Below are 18,969 nucleotides of genomic sequence, written 5' to 3' on the forward strand. Positions count from 1 at the left end.
ACGATAACTTCAGAAGCATCCGACGATGGCATCTCCCGGAAGGACATCTGGCGGTTTCAATCAATATCCCGGTCTCAGTCGCTTCCAACACGCGGTGTGAACTCGACGTCGCTCCTACAGTCTCTGTTATTTAGTGCAACAAAACCACCCTAAATCAAGTGAGTGTAATTAACCACACCGTTTTATTCAGGTGAAGGTATATGCTTGCGTTAGGACCTATTTTGAGCGCATTTAGGTGCGTGTATTTGACGGGAAGTGGGATTTTGTAATTTGGCGCGTGACGCCGGCCGGCGACTGATGCCGCCATTTTGTGAGGTCTTCAACCCTACCCGTATTTCATTTATTTATAATAAAATATATTTTTGACGTTCCCCGCGAATTTTGCCTCATTTTGCCTGTTTGAAATTGAATCTCAATATATTTTAACATTATTTTTTTTTATAAATTAACCCTATATAATTGATTTAAGCTTGGGCGTCATATTGTGTGAAAACGTTCAAATTTTTCCTAAATTTTTATATGTGAAGCTTTTTAACCTTAAGCAGCTTAATTTTGTGTATACTAAGCTTTCAAACCCTTAGCCCGCGTTTCCAATGGTTTAAGGGGTGTTAATGGACACGTAGCCCTTAATTTAAGGTTCGTAGGACCCTAGGGATCGTAAGGTACCCGTTGTTCATATTTTAAAGATTTTAATGGCCCCTACCCCTTATTTTAAGGGCCAGGAGATGACCTTTGATCTCATTTTAAAGGGTTTAATTTTTCCAAGTTGGCGTTGTAAGGATAGCGTCCCCATAGGGTCAAAGGGGGGGGGAGGGGTTGGGTTGGCATTTTATGCACCTAGTCAGTATAGGGAGACCCATTAAGGGTCACCCCGTAATAAAATGGCTATAGGTCATCCCCAATTGGTCAGGTCTTGTCAGGGGAGGGCACAGCACCCCAAGAGAGGTCAGTCTAAGGGAGGGTTAGGGTAGCCTTAGTGACTGAACACCGCAGGGGGGTATTACCTTGGAATTTGACTTTTTTATGGCATTTCTCAGTAATGGGCTGTATGGAGCCATATGTTCAAGAAGAGATTGGCTAATTAAATCTTATGAAAGGAACCATACTATAGTACCGTAACCTAACCTAGTAGGCCGTGTTACCTATCCCAGGGGGCTGTGCCCCCCGGGTGAATAAAGCTCCATTTATTTCCCAAAAGGTCCCCTCTGTCAATTTCCAAGGTAATACCTGATGTGGAGCTGATGCTTAGGTCTGGGTATCATCTGAGGGAGTTCTTGATCCCTAGGTTAGGTAAAGGTAGGTCTGGTTAGATCCTGCGGGAGGGTAGCCTAGGCCAGATCACGTGATGCCGCTGTATATTGGCCCCCAAGGGCGGATGATATTACCGTTTTTTTTTTTTCGTGTTGCCTTGTTAGCGCAGTTTGTGGCCCACTTGGATGGATACAAGTGGGCCTTTGGGCGCCATCAGCGATGATGTATCTACCTGTATGCCCACTCCGTTCGTTCGCAGACTGGAATGAACCCTGGGCCGAGGACGTGGGAGTTCGTTTTGACGATTTGCCAGGTCCCGCTCTTATTTATTTTTATTTTTTTTTTTTCCGTAAACTGCAATTTATTTTAATGTTTTTTAAGATTCTTGAGTCCTTGGCAAAAATGATAGTTTCCCAGCCGGAACAGTAACCACCGTCAGTTCGTGGCATTTGCCGGTTTTTTGGTCTATTTTAGGGCCCCCAGCGGACAGGTACTAGACACCCCCCCCCCCACTTTTTTTTTTTTTTTTTTTTTTTTTTTAAGGGGACCCTGAAATGCTGTGGTACGGAGGCGCATGTATATACCCTTTCCCGAGCTTAGAATTGGTGTGAATTATAAACTTTAACCAGATTTAAGGCTCTGTGCCTTGACCTGACCAGGTAGAGTTTAATCAACCAAATTACAATTCTCAGTTCCATAAGGGGAAGCTAAATGGTTGTTATAAATGTGGTGAGTTCAATCACCATGCCCGTAACTGCCGCCACGATCGTCAGTTGAGGTGCGGGAACTGTAGAAAATTAGGTCATGAGAGTAAGCTTTGTCGAGAGGGTGCTTTCACAGGTCACGGGTTGGGCAACGAAGACGTCGCCGAAAGTACACTGAGAAAGGAAGGCTATCTTCATATAGCTCACGTTAACGCAAGGTCCCTATTGAGATGTCTCGATGAATTAAAGTTGTCGATCGTCGACAAGAAAATCGATGTTCTTTGCGTCTCCGAAACTTGGTTAGAACCGAATATTCTTGACCAATATGTGGGAATTGAAGGCTATAATTTGTTTAGGTGCGATGGTGGACGAGGTGGAGGTGTCTGCATCCGTGTTAGAAATGACCCGAGATGTGTTCAAATGAGAAATATAATTCCGTCCTGTGGAGGAATCGAAGGTGCCGGGGTGAAAATACAGTTGCGCAAATTACCAACCATAATTGTGGGGTCGCTTTACCGTCACCCAGATGCTCCAGTAAATACATTTGATTACATACACGATAAATTGCAGGGAACGTTAACGGAAAACGAGAATTTCTTTTTATTGGGTGGCCTGAACGATGATCGGCTGAAAAACCGGCCAGAGTTAAGCAATATTGTAAATTTATCAAATTGTGCTCAGGTCATTGATAAGCCTACCCGTATCACCCCTTATTCAAGATCCCTCACAGACGTTCTAGTTACAAATAAAAAGGATGTAATAAAGATTGAAGTAGCCTCTTGCGCGCCTATTGTTACCCGGGAAATGACCAGACCACCAGCGCCGTGGATTACTGAGGAAATTAAAACTGAAATGGAGAAGAGAGATCGATTCGAGACCATTTTTAATCATTCGAATAGAGTCGATCGTTTTGACGAGTATAAGAAGTCGAAGAAAAAGGTAGCATCCTTAATTCGGTCAGCCAGAATGAATATCAATAACAAAAAAATTCTACGAATGTAAAAGGAATAAAGGTAAATTCAGGCATTGGTAACTCCGATGTGTGAATACCTATCTTAATCACCTTCTGTCAGACGCACAGCGTGGATTTAGGAGCCGAATGTCAACCCAGACTGCGTTAACAAAGGTTACGGAAGGCTCGTATAAAGATGTAGATAAAGGCGAAATTTCCTTGCTGGCTCTTTGTGATTTGTCGAAAGCTTTCGATAGCGCGTCTCATCCAGTGCTCCTGAATAAGATGGCGTCACTTCGCATTGATAAATTTTGGCTTGAAGACTACTCATCCAATCGCTTTCAGTCTGTGAAAACGGATTCTTATATTTCAACTAAGAAAAACGTTAATTGTGGAGTGCCTCAGGGATCGGTCTTAGGTCCGATTTGATTTAATATTTTTGTCAATGACTTGCAAAGTATTGCGCATGCTTGTGAACTTGTTCAATTTGCTGATGATGCACAATTCATTCCTTGCAATAAATATGAAAACCTAGACGCTCTCGTAAGAAATATGGAAGGGACGATGGATCGAGTCAATTCCTACTTCTGCCAAAACGGTTTGAAAATCAACACAAATAAGACTCGGTTTATATTTGTAGGCTCTCGCCAATATATAGATAGAATACCGTCGGATCTGGTTATCAGAGCTGGTACGTCTCTTCTGAGCGCGAGTAAGCGTGTAAAAAATCGAGGTTTATATATATAGATAGCAATCTGACATTTAATGGTCATATAGAATCTATATGTAAGAAAGCAAATGGCATTTTAGTGTTTTTGAACGGACACGAGGAATCTTTTGACTTTGACTCGAGAAAAAGGGTCGTTGAATCGCCAGTGCTGAGCTTAATTTCATATTCATAAAGAAGCTCGAATGGTTCAAAATTAAAGAGCAAATAGAATGTGACCTTGCTTTATTCATGGTTAAGCAGCGCAATTCACAACCATCAGAAAGAGTTACAGAGATAGAGACAGTAGGAGGAAAACGCTGTCAGAATAGCGAGGCAAACAGATAACTTGGTGGTTAAACGTACTGGGACTAAATTAGCTGAGCGAGCCTTATCAGTGAGGGGGCCGCCTGTTTTGTGGAATACACTTCCTTCAGATGTAAAAGAAAGCGAAACAATAAATTCTTTTAAAAGGAAATTGAAAGGCTATTTTCTTGACGTTCATTGTAACGATTTGTGGAGGGGGGGGGGTCCTGCTGCCAAATCCCCCCCCACGCCCCTCCTAGCCAGGTCAGGGCATGGCACTTAGATTGCGAAGGTCTGGTCAGGGTAAGGGTGTCTAGGAAAGGTCAGGGTCCAGCCTGTCATTCTCAAGTCAGATTTTGAGGAATTGAATGATGGAAACGGTAAAAAATCAATATGTAATGATGGGAAAACTAAACGTAAGGATTGGGGTCGTAAGAAGCTGCGAAAATTCTCGACTTGCCGCCCCAGAACTGGGGTCGACGGCAGATTTTGGGGGGCAGGGGAGGGGTGTGGGTGTGTCGGAAGTGGCAGGAGAAGGTATCGGTGGAGGGGATTTGGTCGAAGTCCCGCCCCTCTGGTCGGGTAAGGCTCCGGTAAGTAACAGGCGGACGGTCCGGTGCGAAATGCGACGGCTTTTCCGCTCTTGATGAATCGACAGAGTAGAATTAACTAACATCAAGATTGAATGTGTTAAATTTTCCGCTGATTTTCAACCCTCTCTTCCAGAATGGCCGACCAAGAGACCGAGCTCCTCGACTACGAAGAGGAGGAGGAGACAGCGGTAGAGGCAGGGGCCGATGCCGCCAAGGCCACCCCGGCCAAGAAGGACGTCAAGGGTACCTACGTGTCCATCCACTCCTCGGGCTTCAGGGACTTCCTGCTGAAGCCGGAGATCCTGAGGGCCATCGTCGACTGCGGCTTTGAGCATCCCTCGGAAGGTACGGGCGCATCCCCGCTTTGGGGCCGACCCCGGAGGTCAAAAATACCCGTTCCGGGAATTTGAAATAACCTTCGGACGGGACGAGTACGTTCCCGAAATTTGAACCGATTTTAATGGTTTCTCCTTTTGCCTTTCAGTCCAGCACGAGTGCATCCCCCAGGCCGTCCTGGGCATGGACATCCTGTGCCAGGCCAAGTCGGGTATGGGCAAGACTGCCGTCTTTGTCCTGGCCACCCTCCAGCAGTTGGACCCGGTCGACGGGCAGGTGAGGAGGAGGAGTCTCGAGTCTTCGTTTCATCTAAAATTTTGTCCCTTTTGATGTTCAGAGTTCAATAGAAGCGGGTATTCAGGGGGTATTTTGTCTAGTTGGGTATAAAATTTATCACTTCTGCAATATGTCTAGTAAATTGTAAGGGCCTTCGGGTATAATTTCGTTGGTGGGTCCCGAAAACGTGGCGTTGCTTTCTCCAGGGAAATGTAAGGGCGTTCAGGGGTAATTTGTCACTTGTCTTCGACGTCTGAAATGATGTCAGGGACGTTCAGGTGTAGTTTAATTGGTGGGTCCCCAAAGTTTGTCACTATTTTTGCTATACAGTGTCTCCAGTACAGGTGTAATTTGGTGGGATATAAGATTTGTCACTTCGCTACAGAATCTCAAGCAGAATGGAAGGGTCATTGAGGTTTTATTGTCTGGTGGGATGTAAAATTTTGTCACTCTACAGAATCTCAAGCAGAATGGAAGGGGCAGTGGGATATAAAATTTTGTCACTTTCTCTACAGAATCTCAAGGAGAATGGAAGGGGCAGTGGGATATAAAATTTAGTCACTTCCTCTACAGAATCTCAAGCAGAATGGAAGGGTCATTGAGGTCTAATTTGTCTGGTGGGATACAAAATTTGTCACTCTTCAGAATATCAAGCAGAATGGAAGGGCCATTGAGGTGTAATTTCTCTGGTGGGACATAAAGTTTATCACTTGACAATCTCAAGTAGAATGGAAGGGTCGTTCAGGTGTAATTTGTCGACTTCCCCCTAAAATCTGCTTAATGCCCGCAGGTCTGCGTCCTGGTCATGTGCCACACCAGGGAACTTGCCTACCAGATCGCCAAGGAGTACGAGCGCTTCACCAAGTACATGCCGACAGTGAAGGTGGGCGTCTTCTTCGGCGGCATGAAGGTCAACAAGGACGAGGAGACGCTGAAGAGCAACTGCCCCCACATCGTCGTGGGCACCCCGGGCAGGCTGCTGGCTCTGATCCGCAACAAGAAGCTCAACCTGAAGAACCTGAAGCACTTCGTCCTCGACGAGTGCGACAAGATGCTGGAACAGTTGGGTGAGTGGGCCTCTTTGCAACGTCCCCTTTTATGAGACGTCTCGTCTGGGTACTGGGCATTTTTTCATGTATCTTTGGAGAAGGCTGACGAGTCGCCCTTTCTTGCAGACATGCGCCGCGACGTCCAGGAAATCTTCCGCAACACGCCGCACGAGAAGCAGGTCATGATGTTCAGTGCCACGCTGAGCAAGGAGATTCGGCCCGTTTGCAAGAAGTTCATGCAAGATGTAATTAAACCCGAGACGTTGTTGTTGTATCTTCTGCTGCTGCCGGGGCCTTTCTGCCACTCCTGCCGCGTGTTCTCCGGCACCCTAGTAGCCGCCGCCGTCACCCTCGTTGGTCTGGCGGAGACCCTCGCTCCGGAACCTCCGTTGCCGAGGCGTCGCTACCGTGCAGCGTCTCGTCCTCCACCTTGATTGAGCAAGAGAGAGTGTTTCCGCTCTGGTCCGAGATAGGGACGGAAGTCTTTTCGTCGAGCCCCATTGCGTAGTGGTTTCCTCGGGTCGTTTGTCTTGACGCCGCGGCGGCCGCCGCCGCGATGCCTCACTTAACAGAACGCCTTGACCTGTACCGACGTGGTGTTGGACCCTGCTTGACGAAGGTTAATGTTCTCTAGGGTCGATTCAATCAACGTAGGGTCCTCTGGTGGTCCGTTAGGGTAGCCTGCACTGACTGAATTATGGCGACTTTACTCTCCTCACAATCTGACTGGTCGAGGGCTCCAGGTGACAATATGCGTTAGGGACTGGAGCCCTGGGGCGCTAGCTTGGTTTTCGAGATTTGGGCTTTGCGTTGCTTGTTGCCGTCTCTGGTGTTGACAGGTTCTCGTTGGGTTAGCGTTGCGTAGCACGTATCTAGATCAGGGCTGTCGATTTTAGTGGGTTCTTGAGGTGTCGGTTGGTTTAGAAATAGCTTCGGGACTTAGCCGTAGGGTCGTTAGATAGCTAGGGTTCGTTGGTTTAGTCGCGACTCGGTTTGGTTTCAAGTTGGGTTTTCTGAGGCCTGGTATTTGGAAGACTACTCCAAGGATCCAGTCAGACTTTTTGACCGTTGCTGGATCCTCCGCGATTTGACCGAACGGGTTTTGAAGAGGTTTTGTACGTTGTGACGGCAGAGCATCCCCATTTCAGTCCTCCACATCCTCACGCCCCCCCACGAACCATTCTCGAAATCACCGACCATCTCATCACGGGCGCGGCCCTCTTGATCACGATCACAATCCTCACCGTCATTGCATGCCCCCGACCACAAATCGCATCCGACACGAGACTGCTACTACTAGCGATATCCTCGGAAGTATCCCGACATCCTCTGACCTTGCATCCTGAATCCACCCACTAGACATCCCTGGTCATCCTCTAACCTCTATCTCTGTCCTTTGAGCCACAGTCCTTCACACGCGCAATCAAACACACACACACACACTCACACGTTCGTCGGTGCACTCTGCAAGTCCTCGCAGGTGGAGGAGGACGATGAAGGAAGGAAGGAGAGAGAGAGAGAGAGAAAAGAGCAAGCACGTAGGAGTGGTGGAAGCCAATGTGCCCTCGAGAGGTGGTGAGACCACCTTGCTACCCTCCCATTCATTCCATCACCCAACCCCGGGACGGTGAAGGTTTCGGGGAACCGCTTGGGGGAACGGGATTGGTATGGTTGTATGGAGGTGGTGGTAGTCCTAAGCAAGAGGGGTGTCTTCCTTTTTTTTTGGGGGGGGGGACGCAGCAGACAGTAGATTTAGTTAAGTGCTTGTGTACGAGGTTGGCACGAGTTTTGCCGTCTTCACGAAATTATTTTTTGTATGCCTTTTGAATGTTTTGTTTTTTAAGGAGGGACTTGATACTGTGTCCACTTTGGGGGGAGATTTAACGTATTGATTGACGAATTCCTTGCAGGTTTTTTTTTGGGCTTGTGTGTGTGGCGTGCGAGCGGCAGAATTGAACGTGCAGAGTGCGAGCGATTGATTGATCGACGTAGGCCTTGTTTTCCTTTTGATTTGCTTCCAGTCGTGATTAAAGCTTGCACGAATGAGAGAGAGAGAGAGACTTTTGTAACGAGATTTAACCAATTTTGAGTTTGCCCCGGGGAAGTGGACACCTTTTTAAATTAGCCGGAGCTGTAGCCAAACCTTGACGCCCGTAAGGCAAATGGTCTCCTTGTGTCCGTTTGTTGGGAGCAGGTAGGCCCTTTTTAGGTAGGTACCGTTGTGAGCTCTAGGCGTTAACATTAGGATGTTGGTGATTTTATTTCTACAGCCTATGGAAGTGTACGTCGACGACGAAGCCAAACTGACCCTACACGGTCTCCAGCAGCACTACGTCAAGATCAAGGAGAACGAAAAGAACCGCAAGCTGTTCGAGCTGCTCGACGCCCTCGAGTTCAACCAGGTACGTCTGCGCGGTGTTGACCAGGTTCCTTTTCAGGTTGCCCTTCGGGAGTGGGTCGCGACAGGTGTTGGCGTTCTGTGGGACCATAATCTCCATGTCCCCCTCCTTCAGGAACCATAATTTCCTTGTCCCCCTCCTTCAGGGACCTAAGTTCCTTGTCCCCCTCCCCTCCTTCAGGAACCATAATTTCTGTGCCCCCTCCTTCAAGGACCTTAATTTCCTTGTCCCCTCCCCCTCCATCCTTCAGGGAACCATAATTTCCTTGTCCCCCCCTTCAGGGACCTAAGTTCCTTGTCCCCCCCCTCCCTCCTTCAGGGACTACAATTCCCTAGTCCCCCTCCTGCAGGTGCCTTTGCAGCCACCCGTCGAACCCCAGCTGTTCGTTCTCGTCCTTCCGTCTTCCTTTCTACCCTGTATAACAATTGTCTGTAGTCCAGCTACGGAAAGGTCCTCCTCGTGTGGAGCCTCTCAATCCTTTTTTATTCCTCTTTAAGCAAAGTCCCTTCGTGATGTTCTACGCCGTCGTCCTTTGATGCGAGTAGCTGACCTTTTTTCAGAAGTGGCTGCAATTAAAAAGTAAAATTAAAGATGTCGATGAAACCTGTTCATACGGAACGAACCCACATTAACCCTTTGAATCCCAGCTTTTGTATTTTTTGAAATTCTGGAAGTTTCTGCAAAATACACATGAGGCTATCAGTCGAGAAACGTGCCAAGCGCCGTCCTGGGTCAGAGTATTTTTCAATTTAATTTATTATCTTTTAAAAACGGCACTTGGCATGTTTCTCGACTGAAAAGCTCACATTTAAGGCTTAAGAATAAGAAAGTATTTCCTAAAATAGACTTGTCTTTTTAAATAAACAGATAGATATGATCAGTCTTAACATAAATGTTATGATTGTCACCTAAATTTTAGCCGAAAAATCAAAAAAATTTGTAATGTCATTAACCAAATTGGCTTTTTCGTTGTAAGACCTGATGAACTTATTTTCCTTCATGACATGAAACTTATTCAGTACAGTCAAATTGCCGTTGGAGCAAAATGTTCTTGGTTTTGCAATAAAATGGTCTCCGCCATCATACCGAACATCAGCGGCTACAGAAGTTGCCCTTTGTTGAGATCTGTTTAAACTCCAGACGGTTTTCTCCGAGCGTTCCCGATGCTCTAAACCCAATATTTCGACTTTTGAAATCTATTAAACTCCAGACGGTTTTCTCCGAGCGTTCCCGATGCTCGAAACCCAATGTTTTTCATCTTTTGAAATCTATTAAACGCCAGACGATTTTCTCCGAACGTTCCCGATGCCCGAAACCCAGTATTTTTCATCTTTTGAAATCTATTAAACTCCAGACGGTTTTCTCCGAGCGTTCCCTATGCCCGAAACCCAATATTTCGTCTTCTGAAATCTATTAAACTCCAGACTATTTTCTCCGAGCGCTCCCGATGCTCGAAACCCAATATTTCAGCTTTTGAAATCTATTAAACTCCAGACGGTTTTCTCCGAGCGTTCCCAATGCACGAAACCCAATATTTCATCTTTTGAAGTCTATTAAACTCCAGATGCTCGAAACCCAATATTTCAACTTTTGAAATCTATTAAACTCCAGACGGTTTTCTCCGAGCATTCCCGATGCCCGAAACCCAATATTTGGTAGGTGGACCAACAACCCACGTCCAGGAAAATGATAAAAAAAGGCAGCTTTTGAACCCAATGCCATTCTCATCCAGCCGGGGATTCGTACCGCCGTAAAGATCTTGACATTTTTACGATGGATAAAATCCCTGCGGACATATTGTTAAAAAAAAATATCGCCCATTGGGCACCTGGTCATCGACAACGTCCCACTGTAACGGCACCCTTTCCAGGTGGTGATCTTCGTGAAGAGCGTCCAGCGCTGCATGGCCCTCGCCCAGCTCCTCGTCGAGCAGAACTTCCCCGCCATTGCCATCCACAGAGCCATGAGCCAGGAAGAGAGACTGAGCCGTTACCAGCAGTTCAAGGATTTCCAGAAGGTGGGTGTTGCGTGCGTCAAGTCCTTTTGCACAATATCAAGGTGTTTTTGCACAATATCAAGTTTTTTTTCAACAATTTATTTCCACTCAAAATTTTTTTCTTATTAACGCAATAATTTGAAGTCATTTTTTGCACAATATCAGGGGTGGTTCAATTGCACAATATCCTGGCCATTTTTGAACAGTACCCAAGGTCCTCCTACACAGTATCAGGTCATTTTTTAATATCAAGGTCTTGTTACACAATATCAGGGACCTCTTGCACAATATCAGCATCCTCTTACACAATATCAGGGACCTCTTACACAATATCAAGGTCTCGTTGCACAATATCAAATTTTTTATGCACCATATCAGGTCGTATTTTTTAATAGTATCAAGGTCTTTTGATGCATATTTTTTTATGCACAATATCTAAGGTCTCTTTATGCACAATATCAAGGGATTTTTATGTTCACATCAAGCTAAACGACTTATTCCCCCCCGCAGCGTATCTTGGTCGCCACCAACCTGTTCGGCCGCGGCATGGACATTGAGCGAGTCAACATCGTCTTCAACTATGACATGCCCGAAGACAGCGACACCTACCTCCACAGAGTGGCCCGTGCCGGTCGTTTCGGCACGAAGGTGCGTATCCGCCTCTCCTTCAGGTTTCTCGTTCTTGTTTCAAAATGGCCGGCGTTCTCGGGTGCCGATTTGCAGTCTTTGAGTTTCGTGGTTTCCATTCTTTAATGCCCGACGGTACTTTCAGGGCCTGGCCATCACCTTCGTCAGCGAGGAGGGCGACGCCAAGACGCTCAACGAGGTCCAGGAAAGATTCGACGTCAACATCACGGAGCTGCCCGACGAGATCGACCTGTCGTCCTACATCGAGGGCCGTTAAACGAGGTAGGCTGCCGGCGGTGGGCAGTTTTGTCTTGAGGAGTCCTAATGGAGAGTGGTTTATGTTAAGCAGGTCACATGAGGCAACGTTGATGACCTGCATTTTTCTTTTTTTGCTTCTCTGCAACTTTGCATCTTTCTACGCTTTTCTGCAACTCGCGGTCCAGATAGGACAGCGTACCAGATGCAAAAGCTCTTGACTGCTCTTTTACTCGCTGAATGCGAACGAGTGTTCAGTCACGTTAGCCTCTTTAAAACTAAACCAAGAAACGAACGACAAACAAGGGCAGTTAATGGGGCTCTTCTCTCTGCCAGTTGCGTCAAAGGTTCAGGACCCTCGTGTTCATTTTACTCCTGGAAATGGTGTGTTTTCCAGAACAAATCGCTCATTAATTCGAATAATGTCATATCTCAAAAATCCTCATTTTTCACTAGAGAGGTATTTACCTTTTGACACATGATTACAAATATTCGCCAGCGATTGAAAAACTCTGTATTGACTTATTTGATGCAAAATTTGTTAGTGAAGAGAACTAAGGCAGTCTAGACTTAATTTTTTCAAATTTAAATATTATTATAGCAGTTTTAATAAACATGATACGAACTTGTGACGTTATGAATCCAAAACTAAAGACAAAGTTGATAATAACAACAAATAATACGTTATATCTACAAAACTATTGTGTTTTAAAGGAAGGATTTTTAGTAAAGTGAATAAAATGACGCTCCTTCATTGTAGTTAGCAAATGATAAGGACAAGAAAAACGCTGAATAAACTTTCAGATTTATTCTGTAAAACATAGCAAAATAATCAGCATCTCTTGAATAAAAAAATAATTCTCATTTATAGGCAGAGACAAAAACATAAGAAATAACTTTGGTCATTTTAAGCCTCAACGAGAACTTTTATTAGACTAGAACTAAGTCTTGGAAATAGCAACATTATAGATAGAAAAAAGAGCAAACATAAATGTTTATTCATGTATCTATGAAAGAAAGAAAATAATAATTCCCATCCATGAACATAGAAAAAACATAAGCGATGTGAAATAACATCTCATAAAGTTTTTAGCTACCTGTTTAATTATTACCTTTGGCAATTTTATGCTTTTGGTGAACGTTTCTTAGACTAAAATAGTTGAACAGACAAAAATGCATTGTAACAGAAGTATCTAATGAAAGAAACAAATGAGTAGATGTTCTAAAGGTTTTCACTCTTCTTCTTTTTAAGTACAATCACTTCATGAAAATCCTTCTGATAAGAGTTTTTGCAGAAAACTGAGCAGGGTGACTCGCTTGATAATTTCAAAGCTTTAATCTGGTTCATCTTGATGCCTTTCATGTTCAAAGAACCCAAATCTGTTGCAATCAGTTTTATGTTAAGGAAATCTTCAAGGTCATTTCTTTTACTTTGAATGGTTCTCCTCTTTTTTGCTGTTCTGATTCCGGTAATGAAAGATTCAGGCAGGAAAATTGGCCCACTTTTTTTCAAGCCTTTTCATATTTCGTTCAATGAGCGAATGGGCAGAATCGCCCTCATTCTGGGTGTGCCCTCGAATCAAGTACTTGTGAGTAACAGATTTAATATTCAAGAAGTTGACTGCGTATAGGTACAATGAGAGCATGAATTTGTTTTTCTGCTGGCCACCACAATTATCAGAATAGAATGTTATATCAGTAATTCCCTTTTCTGAGCATTTTTTCATGAAATCTAGTACACAGCTACCCAATTCATTCACACCTCTGTGACCATTTGATTCGTCCCACACACAGCAATAACATTCATTGGACTTTAAAATCATAGATAGTGAAGTTCAGAACGTTGAGCTTTGATGTATAGTAGAAGTGAGAAACTTCTCCTTTGGGAAGAGAGAAGACTGCTTGTAGGCCATACACTGCGACAGCATGGGTAGATGGAGTAGTTGTTTTGTCCACATTTTTTTCGTTTCTGGAGAGCTTTCTATTCTTGGGATGGAATCGATGTGTTGTCGTACTTTGTCCACAGTAGATTGGTCGAGACCTTTAGTCTTGGTGTGCTGTCCTCTTTTTTTCAGGCTCCATAAGGACTCCTACCACTTTTGCCCTTTTCTCTTGTACTGTGCGAATAGGCCTGTCGTTGATATCTAAAGTATTTTTGAAAAATAATTTGCAAACTCTTTTTTTCACCATCAACATTGAAGAAAAAAGCATTATTCAGGTTCCTTGGAGGTCGCTTTCCACCAACACGAATATATCTGTAAGAGGGCTCGATTTGTTCCATGCAATTTAATATGAATAATCGTTGCTTCTCTAAAGATCCTAATTGCCAATAATCTCTAAATATGGTTTCTCTCTCTTCATTTGAAAAGGTTGAAAAGCACTTAAGCCTACATTTTTCAGTGCAAGGAGGCTTCATTGCTCTTGCAGGTCTCTCCCGGTGATTCTTGGACGCCATCTTGTAAGATTTTCCTTCATTTCTAAGTTTTTTCTGTGCATTTCTGTACCATGTTTGTGGGTTTCTCTTTCTTTTAAAACCTTTTTTTCTTCGCTGGACTATTGAAGATGCCTTCTGTACCACTTTCATCTCCTGAATATTCATCACTATCATTACTCTGGTCTTTTTCTGTAGTACCCAATAATTCTGGCTCGGGAACATAATCTTTGTCTTTAACAGAATCGTCTGAATCCACTAAAGCAGAGGAGGAAGTGCTTGATTCTGAGGAAGAACTGCTTGATTCTGAGGAAGAACTGCTTGATTCTGAGGAAGAACTGCTTGATTCTGAGGAAGAACTGCTTGATTCGTCATCAGACGTGTCCTCAGGCAATTGAACATTAGAATCAATGTAGTAGTTCTCGCCCAAATCAGAAGTGGTAAAATGTTCTTCATTAGAAACTAAGTTTATGTGGGCTTTAGAAGTAGATGGTTCCCCTTCCAAAGAGGTGTGAGAGTCCTCATCCATGTTCTTACTCTGCCTTTGCAAAGAGTCACTGGCTCTTTCTTGTAACGATCCTAAAAAATGGAAATAAAGAAGTTAGCATGAGAATATATATATTTTTTAATGCGTGGAAAAATTCAAAGATGCTAACAATTTGAAACAAAGAAGTTAGCAAGAGAATTTTTTAACCCTATTTAGATCTGGTTTTCTTGCTCTGTCTGTGGGGCGTGTTATCAGTTGAAATCAAATATATTCAAATTTCCTTATTATCAAGTTGTGATTTAATTTTTTTTTTTTTAAGCTGTAAACTGGTGGGATAAGCTCCTGGCTTTCATCTAGCCCATGGTTGTGAAAAAGAGAAAACAAAGGGACTCAAGACTTTAGGTGATGATAGACCTGTCTCTTGAAGGAAGAAAGATTATAAGTATCAGGAAAACACCTGCAGGAAGATTGTTCCAAAGCCTAGAAGTGGTAGGGAAGAAATATTTTTAATAACATGCGAGAAGTACCATTTTCTAATATATTCATGTGCAAAAATATTCATAATATCTGCTCTCAAACGTAGTGGCAGAAATAAATGAAATAATTTTGAGAACAGCTATGGAGGCCATTGCAGGGAGAGAAACAAAAAAAATCAGGATAGCACACAAAAATCACAAGTATTTTTCCCCGCGTCCATTCATTTTATTGAACACAGATGGAGTGGGCAATATCTGCAAAAAAAACTAAAAGTTTTCAGACAATTGGCACCTCTTTGCTAGATTGGTTGAATGTTAGTGGCTATAGTGTCATAATTCAAAATAATTTTAATGAATTATTTCACACGTCTTCATACTTCAGATTTAAAACGACCCATTTCTACCTAAAGTTCAATCAAAAGGCACCTTTACATCCTAATTTTGTGACAATAATGACACATCTACAGATAACCAGCAAGAGTGTCCGCATTTTCAGTTGCATGTTGTATCATTTTGAAATAGTTTCCAAAGCAGCTAAGTACGTCTCAAATGAATGTTGTATTAAGACTAGAATAATACACTGTAACACTAAATAATCCCTTACAAAAGATACTTACATTCGCTTCAAGATGGGCACATCAAGACATATGTCACTTCAGGAATAAGCTCGCACACCCATTCCCCTGTGAGGGTCGAAGCACAACAAAGATGAGACAGTGTATATGACGTTATTCGAATTAATGAGCGAAATAATCGTGCACAGTTATTCCAGAACATCGGAGAACATGAATTGGATTTGGAAGAAGGTTCTTAAAGATATACTTTAGTTATTAATTTCTTGGTCATGGGATAAGTATCAGTACTGGTCATGTTTAATTGGATATATATTCGTTATTTTGTTAAATTATAAAGATGTGTTAAATATCAGAAACTTTTAAGAACAATAATTACGATAAAATCTACAATTTTGTACAATATTTTTCCTGAAAAACCCATATATTTTTTATCTTAAATTTTTGATTTTTGTTATTTTTTTTTAGAAAAGGGTTTTGAAAATGTGACGTTTCAAGTGTCAAAAGCTTGTAAATAAGCGTTTTGCCTTTTTGAAAATATTTTACCAATTTACAACTTTCATTTTTTTCTGCACCCAAAGAACTTTCTAGAACTTTCATTTTTTTTCTGCACCCAAAGAAGCGTTCAAGGCAATTTTGACTATCATCGAGGTTTCCGACGTGTTGAACAGAGCAATGGTGGATTTTCTCTCTCTCTCTCTCTCTCTCTCTCTCTCTCTCTCTCTCTCTCTCTCTCTCTCTCTCTCTCACAGAAATGTTCAAGGCAGTTTTGATTTTATCTTTAAGAGGCTTCTAACGTGTTGAACAGAGCAATGGTGGGTTTACGTGATAGAATTGTTCACCTAATGTTTTTTTGGGGGGGCCCAGCGCACTAAAATCTCCGTTCCCTTTCAGGACGCCTGCGGCTGCAAAGTATGAAAGGAATCCTGCGCGTGGATGGATGCTAGAGGGAGTGGCCATTCTCCCGACACCCCCAGTACCTACGTGACCCCGTCACAACGTATATATAGGAGTATATAAGAAGCCCCCTGCCTGCCCCTCCCTAATGTGTTTTATTTATATATATTTTTGGATAAATCCCCAAGATGAGAATTTCAGTGTTTGTACCAAAGTTTTGGATAAGTAGAAAAACTTCTCTTGAGTATTTTAAGTTTTATTTTGATCTTCCGGAACAAAATCACTTTTGTTTTTCGTCCGTTTGTGAGGGAGCGGTAAATTCAACGCCGTTCCCCTCGGTGTTCCGTTGTGCCAGGGAACTGTTCCGTCGTTCCGGAATCGCGAACAACTGCTAAATTTCTGCGCCTTTTTTTTTTTTTTTTAAAGAAGAAAAAAGTACAATTCTCTATGTTTAGGATAATTTGTAGGAATAATAATATTAAATGTTCTCTGTATTTTATTATCCGATATTTGTATATAAAATTATATATATATAAAATATCCTTTTGGGTCCAGATGGTTAAAAAAAAACCATGACTAGAAATTTTGAGGTTTTTGGAGGCTTTGGTTTTTATGAAAGTGTAGTTTCTTTTTTTTTTTTTTTTTTTTTTTTGTAAAACCATGACTGAAATTTTTAGGAGACATTATTTTGACCCCTTTTCTGAGCTTGTTAAATTTGGTTTTTATCAGATGGATTTGGTAAATCTGTAATTGAAAAATTTAAAGAATTTAAAGTTTTGGGTTTTATGAAAAATGTTTTTTGTAAAACGGTGCCTAAAGAGTTTTGAGGGGTTTAAAGGCTTTGGTTTTTAGGGAAGTATAATTTCAGTTGACAAATTTTTGAGGAATTGGAGTCTTTGGTTTTTATGTGAATAAAATTTCTTAGTTTGGAAAATCTGGACTGAAAATTTGAGTCTTGGAGTTGTTGGTTTTTATGGAAATATATTTTTCATTTTGGGGAAACCATGACTGAAAATGGTGGGGTTTTTAAAGGCTTTGCTTTTTATGGAAATATAATTTCGTAGTCTGGAAAACCATGACTGAAAATGATGTGGTTTTTATGGAAATATAATTTCTTAGTTCGGAAAACCATGACTGAAAATGTTGATGATTTCTGAGTGGTTTTTATGAAAATATTTCTCGGTTTGGAAAACTATGACTGAAAATGTTCAGGTTTGGTTTCCTGTAGAACTAAATGAGGTTTGACTTGAGTGTTTGTAGTTCTGTAGTATATTGTGGGTGTCCAAAATGGCTGCCATAGCCATTTTACAAGATGGCCACCACACCCGGTTTCCGAAATGGCTGCCGTACAGTGTAGGCTTCTACAAAAATAATCGAATGCTTAATAAGATTTTAAGAAAATTCTAGAGGCTTCTACAGAATTGAACAAACCCTTAAGAAGACTTCTATAGAATTAAAATCCTAGAGGCTGCTACAAAATTGAACAAACTCTTAAGAAGACTTCTACAGAATTAAAATCCTAGAAGCTTCTACAAAATTGAACAAACCCTTAATAAGACTTCTACAGAATTAAAATCCTAGAGGCTTCTACAGAATTGAACAAACCCTTAGTAAGACTTCTACAGAATTAAAATCCTAGAGGCTTCTACAAAATTGAACAAACCCTTAATAAGACTTCTACAGAATTAAAACCCTTGAAGCTTCTACAAAATTGAACAAACCCTTAATAAGACTTCTACAGAATTAAAACCCTGGAAGCTTCTACAAAATTGAACAAACACTTAATAAGACTTCTACAGAATTAAAACCCTGGAAGCTTCTACAAAATTGAACAAACCCTTAATAAGACTTCTACAGAATTAAAATCCTAGAGGCTTCTACAAAATTGAACAAACCCTTAATAAGACTTCTACAGAATTAAAACCCTTGAGGCTTCTACAGAATTCTACAGAATTAAAACCCTGGAAGCTTCTACAAAATTGAACAAACCCTTAAGACTTCTACAGAATTAAAATCCTAGAGGCTTCTACAAAATTGAACAAACCCTTAATAAGACTTGTACAGAATTAATACCCTTGAGGCTTCTACAAAATTGAACAAACCCTTAATAAGACTTCTACAGAATTAAAACCCTGGAAGCTTCTACAAAATTGAACAAACCCTTAATAAGACTTCTACAGAATTAAAATCCTAGAGGCTTCTACAGAATTGAACAAACCCTTAATAAGACTTCTACAGAATTAAAATCCTAGAGGCTTCTACAAAATTGAACAAACCCTTAATAAGACTTCTACAGAATTAAAATCCTAGAGGCTTCTACAAAATTGAACAAACCCTTAATAAGACTTCTACAGAATTAATACCCTAGAAGCTTCTACAAAATTGAACAAACCCTTAATAAGACTTCTACAGAATTAAAATCCTAGAGGCTTCTACAAAATTGAACAAACCCTTAATAAGACTTCTACAGAATTAATACCCTAGAAGCTTCTACAAAATTGAACAAACCCTTAATAAGACTTCTACAGAATTAAAATCCTAGAGGCTTCTACAGAATTGAACAAACCCCTAATAAGACTTCTACAGAATTAAAACCCTTGAGGCTTCTACAGAATTGAACAAACCCTTAATAAGACTTCTACAGAATTAAAACCCT

The 18,969-nt window shown here is 41.9% G+C and overlaps 1 protein-coding gene and 1 pseudogene across 1 annotated transcript; one reads left to right on the forward strand and one right to left on the reverse strand.

Moving 5' to 3' along the window:
• Window positions 1-16,799, forward strand: LOC136838292 (spliceosome RNA helicase DDX39B). The gene is made up of 10 exons (XM_067103171.1): window positions 1-158; window positions 4,646-4,857; window positions 4,997-5,124; window positions 5,915-6,191; window positions 6,300-6,418; window positions 8,444-8,575; window positions 10,443-10,589; window positions 11,079-11,216; window positions 11,341-11,477; window positions 16,311-16,799. Exons 2-9 carry the CDS (start codon window positions 4,647-4,649, stop codon window positions 11,470-11,472), a joined length of 1,284 nt encoding a protein of 427 aa, XP_066959272.1. The 5' UTR covers window positions 1-158; window position 4,646; the 3' UTR covers window positions 11,473-11,477; window positions 16,311-16,799.
• LOC136838304 (uncharacterized) overlaps window positions 13,254-18,969 on the reverse strand; it is a 15,270-nt pseudogene continuing 9,554 nt past the window's right edge.

This window comes from Macrobrachium rosenbergii, unplaced genomic scaffold (genome assembly GCF_040412425.1).
Source record: "Macrobrachium rosenbergii isolate ZJJX-2024 unplaced genomic scaffold, ASM4041242v1 60, whole genome shotgun sequence".
In the NCBI taxonomy this organism is placed as follows: Eukaryota; Metazoa; Arthropoda; class Malacostraca; order Decapoda; family Palaemonidae; genus Macrobrachium; species Macrobrachium rosenbergii.

Bases quoted from the DNA above. Each gene is read 5' to 3' on its own strand.
- LOC136838292 (XM_067103171.1), top strand. From the start codon at position 4,647: ATGGCCGACCAAGAGACCGAGCTCCTCGACTACGAAGAGGAGGAGGAG. The intron at 5,125-5,914 runs GTGAGGAGGAGG...TAATGCCCGCAG, and splicing joins TGGACCCGGTCGACGGGCAG to GTCTGCGTCCTGGTCATGTG. The intron at 8,576-10,442 runs GTACGTCTGCGC...CACCCTTTCCAG, and splicing joins ACGCCCTCGAGTTCAACCAG to GTGGTGATCTTCGTGAAGAG.